This window comes from Sceloporus occidentalis, unplaced genomic scaffold (genome assembly GCF_023333645.1).
Source record: "Sceloporus occidentalis isolate IW3139 unplaced genomic scaffold, rSceOcc1.0.p SCAF_31, whole genome shotgun sequence".
Taxonomy (NCBI): domain Eukaryota; kingdom Metazoa; phylum Chordata; class Lepidosauria; order Squamata; family Phrynosomatidae; genus Sceloporus; species Sceloporus occidentalis.
The window spans coordinates 4,034,557-4,055,007 of NW_028317011.1; the positions used below are offsets into that span (position 1 = coordinate 4,034,557).

The 20,451-nt window shown below is 41.1% G+C and overlaps 1 protein-coding gene across 1 annotated transcript in view; it reads left to right on the forward strand.

Annotated features, from left to right (window-relative positions):
• Positions 1-15,434, forward strand: part of LOC149298750 (kelch domain-containing protein 10) — a 33,630-nt gene extending 18,196 nt beyond the window's left edge. The window contains exons 6-10 of the mRNA XM_089487253.1: positions 71-155; positions 801-867; positions 14,239-14,286; positions 14,655-14,794; positions 15,225-15,434. Of these exons, the coding sequence (XP_089343379.1) occupies positions 71-155; positions 801-867; positions 14,239-14,286; positions 14,655-14,794; positions 15,225-15,434 (550 nt within the window). The remainder of the gene's footprint in view (positions 1-70; positions 156-800; positions 868-14,238; positions 14,287-14,654; positions 14,795-15,224) is intronic.
• Positions 15,435-20,451: the final 5,017 nt, after the last annotated feature.

The window sequence follows — 20,451 nt, forward strand, 5'->3', positions numbered from 1 at the left end:
GATGCCAGTTGTCAGCAGCTTCCCTTTTCAGGATATCAAGCCAATGATTGTGTCTCCTGTTTGACATTAGGTACCGACATGAGATTGCTCATGATGGGCAGCGGATCTATGTACTCGGTGGAGGAACCTCTTGGACTGCATACTCTCTTGATAAGGTAACACTTGTGTGTCCGTTTCGAAAATAATCTTGGCTATGTTTTGAGACCAATGCCTTTTTCCTTTCACAGCTGTTCATGTTAAATAGCTTGCATCTTAAACTGCTGCGACTAAGCAAATCATACTTGTATGTAAAGTAAGGTTTGCACAGCTCTCTTCAGAGTTTGAAAAAATAAGCTTTAGGAATGTTTTAATATTAGTGGTCCATGAGTGGTGATCTGGCTATTGTACCTCTTCCCGAGTTTTGTCTAAAGGCTGTCTTGTACAGCGGGCAATTACTTTCAAGGGATCCATGTATAAAGTGGATATAGAGGCAAAGGTGATCATTGTTAACCTTATTTGCATGTGCCTACCCAGAATCCCTTGTGGTTGTCGAAGCATCATGAGATTTCTGAGGGAAAAACAAGCCTTCTGGCTTGTCTGGTGTCTGTAGATGAGTGTTTAATAATACTTCTTCTACCCCTTAAGATTAGTGGTGAAATAGTAAATTAGTGTGAGATGGCAATCTGTATTTTGGCTGTAACGATTTGTAAGCCGTTTTTATTTCCTAGTAACATAGAACATCTCGGATAATTTCTTGGTACTGTACATTTATTTATTTTTTTGTATATAAACTGCTGACTTTACCATCTTTTGCGGTCAAGATCCATGCCTACAACTTTGAAACAAACACCTGGGAGGATATCCCGACAAAGCCTCATGAAAATATTGGTAAGGCTAAAGCAGTGTTAGACTAAAGTTCGCTAGCACCGAACCAGAATTTCATGGGATGTTAGAACCATCTAGACCAAATTGTTCCTGCTGTAAAAACATCAAAGCTTGCATGGTGCCCAGTCTTGCCTTATATTTGTTGTATGAATGCTTCACAGGCTATACACAGGTTCTCTTCACAGCATGAGCCCACTGGTAAGCATACGTCCACAGATCTCCCTTGGGGATGGTTCCAGAGATCCATGCTCCCTCAAGCAACCAAAAATCCCAAATTACTTACCTTTGCAGCTCTATACTTGGTCTTGGATTATATTCAATATAGCCTGTGTCCCATGTGTGTTTAAGCTTTCACTGTATAGACCCCCACCCCTTTGAATTAGAAGCAGTTCCACTTTCCCGAGAGGGAGGGGAAATTTCTTTAAATCTAATCTTCTGATCCCCTGGTTATAAGCTGTCATGTCTTGTCCTTAAATTTCTTCCTTTACATTATACTTCCCTCTTGTACTTTTGAGGCCGTAAATATCGTGTCCTGTAAAAACCTATGTCCGATGCCTCTTCTTTTGTATTCAACTACTGTGAACAGCTATGGTAATGCTGACTTATTGCCAGTAGCCAGGTGGTAATATTGGAAACAGTGGCGTCGGCAGAGGGGGCCATGGCCCCCCCTACATCATGCTGTGCCCCCCCCCAATTGAAACGCCGTCTTTTTTTTTTTTTTTTTTGTAATAGATGTGGAGAAGAGAGAGGCGCCCAGCGGTCGCTGAGGAATAAGTTCTCAGCAACCGTTCGGTGCCTCTTACTCTTCTCCGCGAGGCCTCTGCCTTGGTCGCAGCGCCGGTATATGATGTCATATCCGGCGCTCGGCAATGAAGCCGCGCACACTGCGGCAGAACCAAGGAGACAGAGACCTCGCGATCCCACCGTTGGACTTCTATAAGCCCAAGGTAAGTGAACTTCAAAGGGGGGAGAGGGTAGAAAGTTAGGAGGGGGTTAGAGAGTGAGAAGGGGTAGATAGGATAGATTGGGAGGGAGAGGGGATAAACTAATAGTGATCAGGCGCTAAATATTGTATAATTATATACAAAGATATTTTTAAGATATAAAAAATTGTATGTGTGTAGAGATAGAGATAGATAGATATAGATATATATATATAATGCTGCAGATACTAATAGGATAACCCCAAAATAATAGTAAACAAGATATAATAAAGTGTTGCGCCTATAATTGTAAAAGTGACAGTAAATTACTTATTACATCAATATAATGTGCAATATGAATAAACAAAAAACAATACGTATATTGATTTCCCAGTCTCCATTCGCTGTCAGTCATGTATCAATATATGGAAACAAAAAAGAAACAAAAAATCAGTGTTTTCCGCAAATATATGTGAATCAAGTGTATCCTCTATACACTTATTGCTCACATGGAGATGAGCAATAAGTTTGCTCTGACTTGTTGAGATATATAGGAAAGGAGTTTCGCCTCCGTTCCCGCCGAACAAGTTGTTTTAGGACGCCCTCTCCGAATCCCTTCTTTGAGTGTTTATGCCGTCCACACAGCAGGAGCACGAATCGAATCAGTACAAAAATAGAAAGGCAAGGAGGTGAGATATAAATGTGTGTTTAATATTTAAAAAGGTGCAGCATGCTTACATTTAAAAAAAACAATCTGTAGCGCGTCTGAGTCTCTCCGTTCCTTTCCAAGGCGAACGACTTGCAGGTGTAGCGTGAGGGAGAGGGGATAGATAGGATAGATTGGGAGGGAGAGGGGATAGATAGGGAGAAAGGAGGGTGGCAAGAATATTGAAATAGTCAGAATGAGAGAGAGAATGAATGGATTAATGTGTGAATCAGGGGCGTACCTAGAGTATTTGGCACCCGGGGCGGATCCTGTAAGTGGCACCCCCCCACACACCAAATGTAAAAACATCTACAAAATTAAGAATATTTATTGCACCAATTTGTAAACTGTATGTCAACTGTAAACAACAAGAAATCTGAAAAAATAAATTAATAACTAAAAGTAAAATAAATACGTTTAAATAACATTTACTGAACATATAATAGTGCTTTCTTTAATAACCCTCCAAAAAAAAACAGCGTCCACATTGCCCACATAGAACCTGACCAGCACCCAAATTACACACACAGGACATGCCATCTTTGCCCCCAAACAGCCCAGCATGAGTAAGCATTGTTCCCAAACAGCCGAGTGTACGCCATCTTTGTCCCATGAACACGCTACCTGTGCCATCTTTGTCCCATAAACACCCTGCTTATACCATCTTTGCCTTTTTGACAAATCAACTATACACCTATGATTAACACAAACACTTTTACAGTCACTCACTAATTCGCTTTCATTCACACAATTAATTCACACAATCATTTATTCTTTCACACAAATTATTTACACATATTCATTGATGCATTCTCACAAATTCATTAATTCTCTCACTCATTCAAACAATTCATCCACACATTAATCCATTCATTTTCACTCTCATTCTGACTCTTTATTTCAATATTCTTGCTACCCTCCTTTCTCCCTATCTACCCCCTATCCCCCCCCGTCTCACTCCCTTCTCCCTATCTACCCTCTCCCCCCTTTGAAGTTCACTTACATTTCAGGAGTCCTGCGGTGGGGATGCAAGGCCTCTGTCTCCCAGCTCTGCCACTGTATGGAACAGTATAGAGTGATGGGAGTTATGATGTACTTTAGAGCATAATTATATATTGAAAGACATTGGAAATGGTACAGCATAACACCCATCACTCTCACACATTTACCAATCTACACATTCCACACATACCAATCCACTCTCACTGAATGATTTCCTACCTTTCCTCTTTTCTTCTTACAGCAGTCAGCTCCTTTTCTTCCTCTTCGCTCCTCTTCTTCTGTCTTCTTCCGGGTCAGAGGGCACGGACGGCGGTGGGCGTGGCTTCAGTGTGGTGCGCTGGGATCTGACAACAAACCCCGGCGCACAGCAGCAGTTTCCACGTGGATCGCGAGGGAGCGGTATCGGAGGTCTTTAACAGACCTCCGGCTCCCTTGAGTGATTTTGACTCTTGATGGTTGAACCCGGTTTAAAATCACTCAAGGGAGCCGGAGTTCTGTTAAAGACCTCCGATACCGCTCCCTTGCGAGCCTTCTCCTCCAGCGGCGGACATTACTGTCCGTCTCTGGAGGGGTGCCGGGAAGTTGGCACCCCCCTGATGAGCGGCACCTGGTGCGGACCGCCCCCCCCGCTAGGTACGCTACTGGTGTGGATGCATACAACGAATATGTGTAAATAATTTGTCTGAAAGAATAAATGATTGTGTGAATTAGTGAGTGACTGTAAAAGTGTTTGTGAATCATATGTGTATTATTGATTTGTCAAAAAAGCAAAGATGGTATAAGCAGGGTGTTTAGGCAATGGGGACAAAGATGACAGTGTGTTTATGGGACAAACATGGCGTACGTTCAGCTGTTTGGGGACAAAGTTGACACAATGTGTAATTTGGGTGCTGGTCAGGTTCTGTGGGCAATGTGGACACCAGGGTTGGCTTTGGGGTGTGATACCAGGGATCTATGCCTGTAATTTAGGGGGTTTTATCTATACGTTTCATGCAGAGTTTTTATGTAATTTCCAATTGATATATACCTGCAAAGCTGGGTTTTGTGTCATTCTGTTCATCTGTATCGGCTATATTTCCATACATTATTTATGTTTACCTGCAAATATAGGATTTGTATGTCTTATTCAGTTGATCAATACCTGGAGTGCTGTTTCCAGTGTTTTTGATCTATACCTTCAGTGCTGAGTGTACATATGATTTCCAGTTGATATATACCTGCAATGCTGGGTTTGTGTGTTCTGTTGGTTTATACCTGCAATGCTATGTTTCCATACATTATTTATGTATACCCGCAAATACAAGTTGTGTTTTTTTTTTTTTTTTTATCTCATTCAGTTGCATGTGCTGTTTCCATGTGTTTATTTGTCTATACCTGAACTACAGGGTGTAAGTAAAAGAGCGGTATGTTTTAGTGAATGAGGGGACAAAGGGACTCTGGGGATGATTACAGGGGAGAGGACCTCTCAATATTGGCTGCAGGGGCTAATTATATATATTGGCAGTAGGGGCTAATAATATATATTGGCTGCAGGGGCTAATATTAATATATATAGGAAGCAGGGACTAATACTATATATATCGGCAGCAGGGGCTAATATTAATATATATCGGCAGCAGGAGCTAATATTAACATATATTGGCAGCAGGGGTTAATATTAATACCGTATTTGCTCGATTATAAGATGACCCCCCAAAATCTGAATATTCATTTAAAAAAAAAAGCCTGATTATAAGACCACCCTAAAGGAAAAAAGTTTAATTCATGTAAACTTTTTTTTTTGTTTTTTTAAATTTCCTTTCCCTCTCTGATATGCCTTTTATCCTCCTATATGCCACTCTGCCCATGTAATGCTTTTTAACCCCTATATGCCACTTTGCCTCCAGAAATGCCTTATACCCCTATATGCCACTCTGGCATATAGGGGGTTAAAAGGCATATCATGGGACAGAGTGGCATATAGGGGGTTAAAAGGCATAACATGGGGCAGAGTGGCATATAGGGGGACACTTACACACCAAGACACTAATATACCCACTTACATACCCACTCTGACACTTTGATACCCAGACACTAATATACACTCAAGCAACTAAGGCACTTCACTCACTGTGATGCCTCAGCAGGCGCTTACTGCAGCTCCCACGGGATCACACACAATGACGCTGTGTGACCCCGCATGGCCCCGCCTCCTCCAGGAAATTACCGGATCCGCAGATGACTTTGGGACGGCACAGTGCCGCCGGGGTCCCGGTGTTTCTTCTGATCTCTCCGCCCGGCTCTGCTTCCCCGGCAGTGGGCGGGCTATCCCGGCAGTGAGAAGGTATGCACATATGCAACCTCCGCTGCTGTCCGCACTTTCGCCGGCGCTCGGTGATAAACACCGGTGGAAGTGCCGGCAGCAGCTGGGGTTATCAGACAGGAGGATCCAGGTCCCCTGCAGAGCTGCAGGAGATTTGGATCTTAGTCTCATAGTCAGACCTCTATTTGCTCTGAAAAAAACTTTGTCTTATAATCGAGCAAATACGGCATATATCGGAAGCAGGGTGTAATATTTCTATATATCGGCAGCAGGGGTCTAATATTTATATATATTGTCAGCAGGGGCTAATATTAACCCCTTGATGACAATTGCCGGTCCGGGCACGTCACCGAAAATCGTGACGATTATGACAATTGACGTGCCAGGACCGGCACGTCTTTAAACGGGTGAAAAAATCGATCCGTGATCGTTTTTTTTATTTTTTATTTTTTTATTTTTTTTTTTTTTCACTCAAACGGTGTTGCTCTAATGCCTCGACATCGAGGCATTGAGCAACACCAAAAAAAAAACATTCCCGCCCCCCCCCGATCGCTCCTAGGAGCAAATAAAAAAACATGTTTGAAAGACTGCACGTCTTTCAAACATGGCGGCGCCCGCCGCCGAAAAACGGGTTTAGGAAGCGATCGCGAGTCGCTTACTTTGCTTAGCTGGTGTTGCTAAGATGCCTCAGTATCGAGGCATCTTTGCAACACCTGTTTAGCAAAGGAAGCGACCCGCGATCGCTTCCTAAATGCTTAACTTACCTTCCCGGTACCGGCGTCTTCAAAACACACGCGGTGTTTCAAGATGGCGGCGCCCATCAAGCCGGGGGCGGAGCCTGCTGTCATCATCGGGGGGGGGGGTGTTGCTGGATGTCATGGACATCCAGTGAATAACACCCCTAGTGGTCAGATCACTCATAAGAGTGATCATGATTTGCTAAATCAAAGGCAATGTTTTCTAAACATTGCCTTTGATCAGTATTGGATCTGCCTCCCTCCTTCACTTGCTTCTAGTGAGGGAGAGAGACAGATCAGTGTGTTTTCAAGTATTCTCAATAATATATATATATATTGATCCAAAGGCTCTTATAAGAGCCACCCATTTAATATTAACCCCTTCATTGCCATTGATCACTGCATAAACAGTGATCTTGCATAGTGGCAATTGTTTTTGGGGTTCTTTTTTTTTACATTTTTTTTTTTTACATTTTTTTTTAGGGTTTTTTTACATTTTTTTTATTAGAGCCATTAACCCTTTCCTTCCCCACTATTTTTGCTGCAATTGTTGCCATGCAGCGGTATACGGCTGAGGTTCCAAATTTGGCCCTTTTGCCCCCCAAACAATCTGACAAACCCATGCATGTGGGGTATCAATGTACTCAGGAGATGTTGCTGAACACATATCGGGGTGTTGTGTGACAGCAACAACATACCAGGAGCTGTAATTTTACACCTGAAGTACAAAGTATGTTTAAAAAACAGCAAAAACAATTACTATCACAAACTTTGACAAGGGTTGGTGGTAGGATTAGTGCATGGAAAGGGTTAAACTATCAGCATCTAAAATACCCTGGGGTGTCTAGTTTTCAAAAATATATGGTTTGGTGGGGTAAATTTAATTTGCTGGCTTCAAAGATGCCCCAAATACCACATGGAGACAGAATTACCAGATTCAGAGAAAAATGGTTTTGAAATAGCAAAACGCTACTTGTACTTATTGCCCCATAACGTGTAGAAGAAAGCAAAAAAACATAAAAACATTGGGTATTTCTAAACTCGGGACAAATAGTAGAATCTATTTAGCAGGTTTTTTCAGTAGTTTTTTATGATGAATAAAAGTGAGATTTTTTTTTTTTTCAATTTTTCGTCATATTTTATTATTTTTATTATAGAAAATTACATCATATATAAAAAATTATGGTGTCTGAAGAAAGCCCTTCTTGTCCTGAAAAAAACAATATATAACTTGTGTGGGTTTAGTAAATGGGTTAAGAGAAAATTACAGCTAAACACAAACACCGCAGAAACGATAAAACAGCCATTGTCACGAAGGGTACAAAAAATAGAATCAGCCTTTGTCACGAAGGGGTTAAAGAATGAAAAATAACTGCCAGTTTAGCTGTTATTTTGAGATCATATTTCAATCACGGTCTTTACTTCAGAGATAAGTGCCTATTATGTAGTTAAAAATGCATGTCTAACGTGTGTGTGTGTGTATATATATGTATGTATATATATTGTGTGTGTTTGTGTGTGTATATATATATTGTGACAAAAAGGCCGGTACAGTAGTGGATGGGCGGTATATACGCCCTACTCTGGCTAATTTTGTGTGTCCTTATGTGTAAAATTAAAGTCCCAGGGAAAGATGTTGTTTGACTACAAACTGCATTACTGGCAGTTTGCAAAACATGGTAAGGGTCCCTGGGGCGGAGCATCTGGAAGAGCAGGGTGGGCCAGTGTTCCAACAGCACTAATTGCTGTATTGATCCAATCCAGAGTCTGCATTCTGGACAGGAGCTCCACAGGTGTGGACTAAGTAGCAGCTCACCTGTGGTTGATTAATTAGCAGGCAGAGGGTAAAAGGAACTGAGCCTGATTCAGAGAGAGAGGCCATTGTTATTCCAGCTGGGAGAGCTGAGGAACTGAGGAGTGGTTTCTCTCTGAAAAGCCATTTTTTATGGAAACTTATGACTTGTTGGAAGGTGAATGTTTGGAGCTGTTTTTTACTAAGTCAGTGCTCAAGCAAAGACTGTTAGCCTGTGCTGCTTATAACTGCTGTTGTTTCTTCATGTAAAATAAACATTGAAACTGAGCTGGATGTATCCTGGGCTTCATTTACCCTAGAAGACTGTGGTAACAACCAAGATCCTTGAAAAATCCCAAGGAAAAGGGAGGCCTGTCGCATATGGTGGAGATTGCGGGCATCCACGTAAGTCTGTGGGTAGAAGCCATTTACAGCTCACCATGGAGGAAGTTATTAAAGCACTGATCCAGTCTACTTCTGCACAGCAGGAAGCTAATAGGAGAGCTGCAGAAAATAGTGCAGCCCTACAGCAGCTGGTGCTGGCTCAAGCAGAGAATGCTATGATAATGGCCAAAGCACAGAAGGAAAGCACTGATACCTTGGTACAGCATATTGTTATGACACAAGCTGAGGCATTCAGAGTGACCCGTGAGGAACAGCAAACCGCTACCCATGCGCTACAGCAGGAGATTCACGCTTTGTCTGAAAAGCTGAACTGGGACTCTGAAGGGACCTATCAAGGACCCAAGGTGATTCGGGCAAGTCACTATCTTCAAAAGATGACTGCAGTAGATGACACTGAGGCATATCTTCTGGCTTTTGAACGCACAGCAGCGAGAGAAGGATGGCCGGCAGCTGAGTGGGCAAGTATACTGGCACCGTTCCTGAGTGGAGAACCCCAGAAGGCCTACTATGACTTGGAGCCAGTACAGGCCAGTGACTACAGCAAGTTGAAGGATGAAATCCTGGCAAGGCTTGGAGTAACCTCAGCAGTACGTGCACAAAGGTTCCATTCATGGTCATATTCCTCTGACAAAGCTGCAAGATCCCAAATGTTTGACCTAATACATCTGGCCAGGAAGTGGTTACAGCCGGAGGTCAACTCAGCTAATCACATTGTGGAACTCTTAGTAATGGACCGTTTTTTGCGGGGCTTGCCTCCCACTCTGCGTAGATGGGTTAGTCAAAGTGACCCTCAGACAGCAGACCAATTAATTGCTTTGGTGGAGAGGTATGTAACTGCAGGAGAACTTGCACGTCCTGTTTCAACTGAGCAATCCCGCAATCAGAAGATCCAAGATCCTGGGAAAGCTGGTAAGACTGTTCATGATTTAAGGGGTACTGAAGAACGGCAGGTATATGCACAAGACACCAGAGACGCTATTCCAGGAGTCAGAGCCGCGTTCAGACATAACAAACCTGGGAAAAGAACTAATTGGGGATATGACTATGTTATCAAATGTTATAAATGTAACGAGGTTGGTCATACAGCCAAGGACTGCCCACTCAACGACGAACGTATGGAATGCAATATGGGGGAAAATCCATGTTCTCTTTATCAATGTGTTGGTTCTGCTAATAATGATAATTCTCATTGGTGTTGTGTGAATGTAAATGGGAAAATGTCTAGAGCACTGCTAGATTCAGGGAGCATGGTCACTTTAGTAGCCGAGTCGATAATACCTGAGGTAGAAACAGATCATGTACATAAAATGGGAATTATCTGTGTACACGGTGACAAGCGAGAATATCCCACTGCTGAGGTGCAAATTGAAACTGAGTATGGTAATATAAAATATAGAGTAGGTGTAATGCCCAGTTTAGCACATGATGTGGTGATTGGACGAGACTTCCCCAACTTTCTCCAGCTGTGGGGATCCACAGAAAACTCAGGCCATGCCTCATTAGGAAGCAGTCAAACTGGTGAAGGGTCTGTGTTTCCCTTTTCTGATGTTGATTTGGAAGACGATCTGGATGACATGAGACAAAATAAATGTAAAGCTTTCCACCCTTTACCTGTGTTAGTAGGGGATAATACTGTTGGAAACAGAGAGGAGGCTGGTACTAGCACAGAGAAGGAGGATGATTTCCCAGAGTTAGGGATCAGTCCGGTTAATTTTAAATGTGCTCAATGGGAAGATCCTACATTAGTTGCTGCTAGAAATAATATTCAAGTCACAAATGGAGTTGTTAATCAGCCAGAAAACAGATTGCCCAATCCCTACTTTGAAGTAATCAATGATCTGATATATAGAGTAGAAAGAAAGGGTGTAGATACCACTAAACAGTTATTAGTTCCCCAGGCTTTCCGAAAAATTGTACTTAGTCTTGGACATAGCCACATTTTGGGTGGACACCTGGGAGTAGAAAAAACACGAGAGAGAATTCTTAGACGATTTTACTGGCCTGGGGTATTTGCTGCAGTAACAAACTATTGTTCCTCTTGTCCTGAGTGCCAACTCAGAGCCCCTTTCAAGGCTTTTCGTAGCCCACTGATACCTCTACCTATAATTGACATACCCTTTGAAAGGATTGCTATGGACTTAGTGGGGCCATTGGTTAAATCAGCTAGGGGACACCAATATATTTTGGTTGTTATGGACTATGCAACTCGTTATCCGGAAGCAGTTCCCCTACGTAATATGTCTGCAAAGTATATAGCAAAAGAGCTCATGTTAATGTTTAGTAGAGTGGGTATTCCTAAAGAGATACTAACGGATCAAGGAACCCCGTTTATGTCCAAAGTCATGAAAGAGTTGTGCAAATTCCTTCAAGTGAAGCATATTAGGACCTCAGTTTACCATCCCCAGACTGACGGTTTAGTCGAGAGGTTTAATAAAACACTAAAAAGTATGCTACGGAAAGTGGTAGACACTGATGGCAAAAATTGGGACTTTTTGTTACCATACGTAATGTTCTCCATTAGGGAAGTTCCCCAATCCTCCACTGGCTTCTCACCCTTTGAGTTATTATATGGGAGACATCCTCGTGGATTGTTAGACATAGCTAAAGAGACATGGGAGCAGGAAACCACACCTTACCGAAGTGTGATTGAGCATATAGCACAGATGCAGGACCGAATAGCAGCCGTCATGCCTGTAGTCAGAGAACATATGCAGAAAGCTCAGGAAGCACAGAAAAATTGCTATAATCGTAACTCTAGGATCAGGGTATTCCAACCTGGGGACAGAGTACTAGTGTTGGTTCCTACAGTGGAGAATAAGTTTCTTGCAACTTGGCATGGCCCCTATGAGATCATTGAAAAGGTGGGAGAGGTTAACTATAAAGTAAGGCAGCCAGGTAGGAGAAAACCTGAGCAGCTCTATCATATCAATTTGTTAAAACCTTGGAAAGATAGGGAAGTCTTAACCGCTTCGAAGCCCCCAGAGCCTCCCATCCCTGATCCTGAGGTAAATATTCCAGAAACACTCTCAGGGCATCAGAAACAAGAAGTCAGAGATTTTGTCAGGAGAAACAAGGACATTTTCTCTGCAGTCCCTGGAAGGACTAGTATCATCAAACATAATATAATAACAGACCCCGGGAAAAAGGTGAACTTAAAACCATACAGAATTCCCGAAGCTCGGAGGAAAGCTATAACCTTGGAGGTGGAAAAAATGTTAAAGCTGGGGGTAATTGAAGAATCACATAGTGAATGGAACAGTCCTATTGTGCTGGTTCCAAAACCTGACGGCACTATAAGATTCTGTAATGATTATCGTAAGTTAAATTGCATTTCAAAATTTGACACATATCCGATGCCTCGCGTTGATGAATTGATAGAAAGGCTGGGGAAGGCTCGTTACCTGACGACCCTAGATTTAACAAAAGGATACTGGCAGGTCCCACTCACTGAACAGGCAAAGGAAAAAACTGCTTTTTCAACACCAAATGGTCTTTTTCAATATACTGTATTACCATTTGGGTTACATGGGGCCCCTGCCACTTTTCAGAGGATGATGGATAAGATTCTAAGGCCTCACGTCCGTTATGCTGCAGCATACCTCGATGATGTTGTTATCCATAGTACAGACTGGGAATCTCATCTCCCTAAAGTTCAAGCTGTACTTAATTCTATTCGCTCTGCTGGCTTAACTGCCAATCCTGCCAAGTGCACTATTGGCCTTGAAGAGGCAAAGTACTTGGGCTATTCGATAGGGAGAGGGTTGGTTAAGCCTCAGTTGGCAAAAGTGGAATCTATACAAAACTGGCCTCGACCACTCACAAAAAAGCAAGTGAGGGCATTTTTAGGGTTAACTAGTTATTATAGAAGGTTCATTCGTGATTTTGCTACTATTGCAGCCCCTTTAACTGATCTTACAAAAGCAAGATCCCCGGTTTCTGTTAAGTGGTCTCCAGAAGCTGATCAAGCTTTCCATACTTTAAAAGGAGCTCTCTGTGCTCAGCCGGTCTTGGTAACTCCAGACTTTTCTAGAGAATTTATGGTACAAACTGATGCTTCTGAGGTTGGCTTGGGGGCTGTCCTTTCCCAAGAGTACCAAGGTGAAGAACATCCTGTTTTTTATTTGAGCAGAAAACTAAACCCACAAGAAAAGAATTACTCCATAGTAGAGAAGGAGTGTCTGGCAATTAAGTGGGCTTTAGAGGCTCTTAGGTACTATCTTCTGGGGAGGAAATTTAGATTAATTACCGACCATGCTCCTCTAACATGGATGTCTCAAAATAAAGAAACAAATGCAAGGGTAACCAGGTGGTTCCTCAGTTTACAACCCTTCAATTTTACCGTGGAACACAGAGCAGGTCTTAAACAAGGGAATGCGGACGGGCTCTCCAGGGTACACTCCTTGATATCCATGGTCGCTCACCCCTGTAGGAATGAGCTGGGGGGGAGGATATGTGACAAAAAGGCCGGTACAGTAGTGGATGGGCGGTATATACGCCCTACTCTGGCTAATTTTGTGTGTCCTTATGTGTAAAATTAAAGTCCCAGGGAAAGATGTTGTTTGACTACAAACTGCATTACTGGCAGTTTGCAAAACATGGTAAGGGTCCCTGGGGCGGAGCATCTGGAAGAGCAGGGTGGGCCAGTGTTCCAACAGCACTAATTGCTGTATTGATCCAATCCAGAGTCTGCATTCTGGACAGGAGCTCCACAGGTGTGGACTAAGTAGCAGCTCACCTGTGGTTGATTAATTAGCAGGCAGAGGGTAAAAGGAACTGAGCCTGATTCAGAGAGAGAGGCCATTGTTATTCCAGCTGGGAGAGCTGAGGAACTGAGGAGTGGTTTCTCTCTGAAAAGCCATTTTTTATGGAAACTTATGACTTGTTGGAAGGTGAATGTTTGGAGCTGTTTTTTACTAAGTCAGTGCTCAAGCAAAGACTGTTAGCCTGTGCTGCTTATAACTGCTGTTGTTTCTTCATGTAAAATAAACATTGAAACTGAGCTGGATGTATCCTGGGCTTCATTTACCCTAGAAGACTGTGGTAACAACCAAGATCCTTGAAAAATCCCAAGGAAAAGGGAGGCCTGTCGCAATATGTATATGTACCGTTTTATAATTGGCCCCCCTACTTTGGTCCCTGGCCCCCCATGTGCCCCCCCTAAATATGAAAGCTGGAGACGCCACTGATTTTCCAATCACGGACGACAATGGACGGAAAATGATTGAGCTATGAACCCGGAAAATAATACACAAGGTTTTTCAGCAGCTTATTTATGAGTTACACTGTAAACTCATGTAACTAGAAAAAAAAAAAAAAGTGCTACTCATAATGTTATGCTTCAAATAGAAACCCTAAACAGACGCATAGAAAATAATTCAATAAATTTGATGCTCAAAATACTAAATACATTTATTGGGTAATATTGCAAAGACTGCATTTTCGTATTTTATGGTACCAGTCTCCCAAGTTTTGTGCTTGATGTTTGCCCCTTTTTTTTACAATTCCAGGGTTCCCTGCTGCCCGGAGGTGTCACAGCTGTGTCCAGATTAAACATGGTAAGCATCTGTTTTGCGGACACCATGCTGTAGCTGTAGATAGTCTAACATTTACAGCGTTGGTGTATCGGTCAAAAGATATACAAGAGGCAGGGCAAAAATGTAGAACCCCTTCATGGGTTATCTTCTGATACAGAGATTGGTAGAATGGGTCATGATGCCTATTTGTAGGGCTACTTTATAGTAAAGTGAAACTGCGATGAAATGTGTAAATTAAAACATAAACCCTTATTCTACTTATTGATTGTATGAAATGAGGCATGTATTTCATCTGTGCCTCACTTAATGATGACTTTAAATAACTTGATAAAAATAATTGTATTGTGATAAGTGAGGGCCTTACAGAAACCTGTTTTGTGCTTCTGCAGAGGTGTTCATCTGTGGTGGGTATAACGGAGAGATTATCTTGGGGGATCTCTGGAAGCTGGACTTGCAGACTTTCCAGTGGACAAAGCTTCCTGCACTGATGCCTGAGCCTGCGTATTTCCACTGTGCCACTGTGACACCAGTATGTTGCCTCTTTGATTTTTCTGTAATTTTCAGAAGGGTATTGATGGAAATTACAATTTATAAGCATTCAAACGGAAATTAACTATAGGTCTCTATATCAAAGATTGTATGTGCAAATTTCAGAGCTCGTAAATGAGCGAGTGTCTCCCTACTTGGGCTATTATTGTTTGGCACAAATACTCTTTACATTTACATTGTTACTTTGGAATTAACTAGTTAAAACATGCAATGTAAAAAACTGAGCAAGGGCGGTCCTCACATGCATTTAGATGATCAGTGATGTAATTTTACCTATGTTTTTGTACCTACTCCCGTATCTTTGAGTGTTGGTGGGTTAGTGGGAAACCTAGTAGTAATATCAGTGGGAATTCAAACTGCACTGCATTGCTTATTTTGATATATTTGTTTTAAATGTCACCTTTTTCTAGGCTGGCTGCATGTATATCCATGGTGGAGTTGTCAACATCCAGGAGAACAAGCGGACTGGATCATTGTTTAAAATCTGGCTTGTGGTGCCCAGCCTACTGGAACTCTGTTGGGAGAACTTATTAAAGCATTTTCCGCACCTTGCTCTTCTCCCCACAAATCAACTGCTTCAGCTTGGACTATCTCAAGGGCTGATTGAGAGGTTAAAATAATGCCAACTCTGCCCACTTCCATCCTGCCCTTATATCAAGTTATATGATGCTGTTATAGGAGCCCTCCCCAGGAGAACGCTGCTAACAAGATCAGAATACCTAGACTTTATTCAGACAATCTCCGTGGCCTTTAATTCATTTTAACAATACCAGCTCTAATGTCTGTGGTTTTAAACCAGTCTCGCCTCTACTGGACACGTCATGGAAAGTTTTAACTCAAAATGAAGTTTCACTATCGTTGCTTCAATATGTGCTTTTAATAACTATTTAAATTATTATTTTTCCTTTTTGCTGAAGAAAACCTGTCCTTTTTACTGCTTAATTATTGCCCTTGAGGGGATTTCTTTTTTCTTACGTCTGACATCAGTATAAGTGCTCGTCTCGTCCATTGTTCAAGATCTACGCCCATCCAAAGTTTGTCATGTGAACTACATGTGTGTTTAACAAATAATCCCATACTGCTCTTGTCGTCTTTGAACGCTTTTAAAAGCTCAATCTTGTTGGCAGTGTGAACCTTGTCTGAGCCATCATGTTAATCCAGCGATATTTTTATATATATATATATATATATATATATATATATATATATATATATATATATATATATTATAGTCAAGTGGATTTCCTATAATCCGTGCATTAGTGACCATACTTTGAGACTATCCAACAAGCCTTTTATATTTTTTTGGTTAGTTGCAGTCAGAGCTCTGTAATAGAGCCATGGAGCATACATGTAACATGGCCGTATATTAAGGAAAGCTTTTTGTGATTTTTTTCTGCTCATGGTATGATTTTCTTCTTTCTTATTTTTGTATATATTAAGATCCACCACTAGTACTACCTTCATCTCACATGTTATCCCAATGCTGTATAAGGCAAATAACTATCCATTCCACGGATTGCCTTAAGGTGGAACCTGAATGATTTCCGTCCTGTAGGTCATCAGATGGACAGGTGGTTTCCTCCATTAGTACACAAATCAAACTTAAATACTTATGAACTAAAGCTATACAGAATCTGCAGTGGCAGAATTGACAAGGTAAAACTAATTTTACGGAAAATTACTGCAGGATATCACCTGAGTTCAGATTACTTTTGGCCATTCATACCAAAACCACGCTACACATGCTCTACGACTTGGAAATACTACTTTAATCAACTACATTTAGCTGTGTATATTTTGTGTGTTTTGCCTTTTAGTATTATTAAAGCGGGCCATTACATGGCTTCCGTTATGCTATGGAATTTGAATGTTCGGTTCTTCTGGAATGTATCTGTGAGCCGTTGTGCAGGGGCCAGGCTGCAACTTGTTCAAGGCTTATAGTGCCTTCAGTTCTCGGCTTGCGGTTTGTGAATCTGATTTTTCCATAACTGCACTAGGCTGAAAGGTCATAGTTTTAATGGAAAGCCACCAATGCTACTCTTCCACAAGACTCAAACTTCAGTGTGTAGCTCAGAAGGCTTTGTTTTTGTTTTTCTTCCCAACTTTTACAGTGTTTTCATGTCATATAACTAAAGCTGCCTCACCACATCTAAAGGATAAAACATGGCTCCAGCACCTTTCTATTATAAGGATATTTGATGGAACACTATTGCACCTCCTAATACCAGTACTGAAAAACACTTGCCTGATAAACTATTACAAGAAGTCCTGGTCCTTGAAAATTCTTCATATCTGCAAAGAGTGAAAATTTCTCAATGGCTGCCGATGCATGCTGCCTAATCTCTTGCTGGATAAGCAAGTAAAATATGGAGAGTGTTTAGACGGCAGAAAAGTACACGCGCCTGTTACTGGACTGTAGACTTATCTGTGACCCACCAATCTGTAGCCGGTGGCTCAGCAGCTATCATGAGGTTACATCTTACATCTGCTGTAACACCAGAGCTCCCATCGTGTTTAGGCCAAAAGGATAGCTATGCATTGTGGAGGCTGCAGTCCTCCAGGCCTTACTCCTCCCTTACGTTGTTCCTAGCTTATTATTTGCTTATTTCCAGATCCAAAATATTTATGCTGCAGTTTTGTATCATACGCCGCACAAGTGGCCCTTGTCTTTTTTGAGGATTTATTTAGTATTGTGGTCCCTTCTCCTTTTTTGTTTGGTTTTTCTCTCTTCCCCAAGCAGCTTAGAATATTTTACATATGAATTCTAGTATATATTTTTTGCCTTAAAACAGATGTTTGTTCTTAATCATATTTTGCTTTAGCAATAGCTTTTTTTTTTTTTTTCTTTTTCTTTGCTCTGCTTCCAGGTAAGAGAGGGGAATTCTACATTGCAAACAATCCTTCTAAATTCTTTTTTTTTTTCCTGTAATTCAAAATTTTTTTTTAATAGTATTACATAAATATATATAAACCTCTTCATGAATTAAAAGTCTAATACATGTAGAAATAAATGTTTATAGAAATACCAAAACCCTAGATTAATTTTCTGTAATATGGCTGTCTGACAGTGCTGGCAGCTGTCGCTGGGATTTTTTAGGGGTCTTTTTTTCACTTGACGATTTAACTAGTTTTCAAATATTTGCACTGAAAAATATGGTTAGCTAACACAGGAAAAACAGTGCAACATGCACAAATAACCAATGTGATTTTCAGCCCCTTCCAGTTACCAAATGTATAAACTCAATCATGAGATCCCTTTGACGTTGAGGCCTCATCCATGTAAGTTAGTAAACAGGAACGTTAAAATCCCTTCCATTCGATATTACTATTCTGACACCAAAGGGTTTTCCAAAACTTCAATTTAAATGACAAAGCCAGCATTCCCTACAGCCAGACAGCAGATATGCCACACGGCGAATACTGGTTTTATCTTCCACAGCATGATGTAAATTTACATGAAAACTTGTCGTGTTAAAGCTTTTAAGAGGTGAAAATTTTATTGTAAAATATCTGAAGTGCAATATTCTATGTCAATGTTCATGCATGGTACATGCATTGTATAACTGTCAATGTTTTTTTTATTTTTATTTTTTTTAAATTTTCCATTAAACTGAAATTAAATTTATTTCAAGGTCAAAAGTTTTTTTTTTTTCTTTGTTTGCCTGTGAGTTTTATGTGTAGAACTGTTTGTCTCATTCACATAGTTTTCAGTGAGTGAGATATTCTTCCCACCAGTCACAGTTCTTTTCATATGCCGCCTTCTTTAGTATGGCTGCAGGACAGTGGACTTTCCCTTTTAATACAGATGCCCGAGTTACTTTCTTACCTGAAGTAATAGTACTAATAGGTTAATGATCTCATCTAAAACTTTGGTGCTGGGTTAAATACTTCAAAGAATCACACCTGTTGCACCCATCTAAATTTGTACAATATCAGAATTTCAGAGTACTAGAGAGAGTGTTCTGTTTTTGTAGCTACAGTATACTGGGCTTCATATTTGTTGTGTGTTGTGTCCACAAGGAAAGTGTAATGGAGGATAAAATATAATAAAGTGATTATGGTGCAAAGTTTTACTTGTAGCATAACTATAATTGATTTGATATGGCAGTAAACCAGGTCGTTGTTTGATGCCAGAGTAGCATCCTGCCGGGCGTTGCGTACGTACCCAACTTTCCCAGATTCCTCCAGGGTTGGATAATTTATAAGGTTCTAAATGTTTTCAAGATAAAACAGGAGATTAAGAACACTAACTTCTACTTAAGGCTGCTACAGGACTGGGATCAAATGAACAAGTCGGTAAAAAGCATAGTTCATAGCCAAAAAATAACTAACTGTTTGGAGGCAATGCTTTGGCCAGAACCCTTTTATCCAGAAACAGTGGCCTCCTTTCATCTGGTTTGGCAGCACTGGGAATGTTTTGGTATGGGATATCTTAAGACCCAAATTGTTTCAATAATCTTGAGGGTCTTTATGAAATCCTGGAGATGGGATGATAGTGGTCATTTTTGATTGGTTTATATTCTTCTTTATAACCATCTGCTAAAGTTCACATGTAGGTAACAAGAGGCTCTTACATAAATTGCCATTCCATTGAGGTCAGAGCTGATGGAGGCCAGCGTTGGAGACGCGCTTGGGACCATATTGGTGCTCGACTCGCTTATGAATATTCTAGAGGGTGCTATTCCTAAAGCTTAACTGGCCACCTACAAGGCCAAACCATTAGAGATACATTCACTTCAGTCTTTTTCGGTAGGAGTCTATTAGCATAGCACATCTTGATGTGGCAATATTTGCCTTTTCTTCTTTGCAAAAATGCTCCAAATCCATCTCCTGCGCACAGCCCTCTTCGGATCACCCAACAGATGTTCAATTGGATTCAGCTCTGGGATCAGCTCTGATTAATCGGTTACTTTAAATGCAGGTGTGTAATGACTCATTTAACATGAGTTTGAATGTGATTGGTTAATTCTGAACACCAGGTTATGAGTTTTTTGGTCCCTCCCCCTCAAAGATTTCATTTTTGCAATTGAATTGTTCACGTTATAGGTCACATTAAAAGTTGACAATGTCATTCTTTAACATCACAAGACCCTGGCATTTTAACAGGGGTATGAAGACTTTATATTCACTGTATATATTAATAGGAGTTACTCTGCAATGTATAGTGGTGGGAGTTATACTGTACCATATCTGTTTGGTAAATACTTAAATTTAGTTTATTCCACTTTTCCAGTTGACAGGTAAAAATTTGTACAATAAATATTCCTGCCAACACCTGGCGGGTGCAAGATTTTATCATTTGTGACCAGTGGGGTCCATAGCAGACAGTTGGGCCCTTAATACTGAAAGAAACAGACTAGAAATACATAGCATGTCCAAGAAGGCACATTATCGGGCAACAAAAGGCTCCTAGCATCTGGTTTAAGATCATCTGTACAAAAAGGTCATGGAGCTACTACCAGATGGGACAGAATTCCAAGGTACTTACTATATTATAGCCTTGGTTCCTGCAACAGACCGAAATATCAGACCCGTGTTGGATCCCCAATTTTTAAATCCTTTTGTGGCAAAGGAACATTTTCGAATGGAATTGCTCACCTGTTCAGATTGTCGACAAGGACGGTTAGATGACAC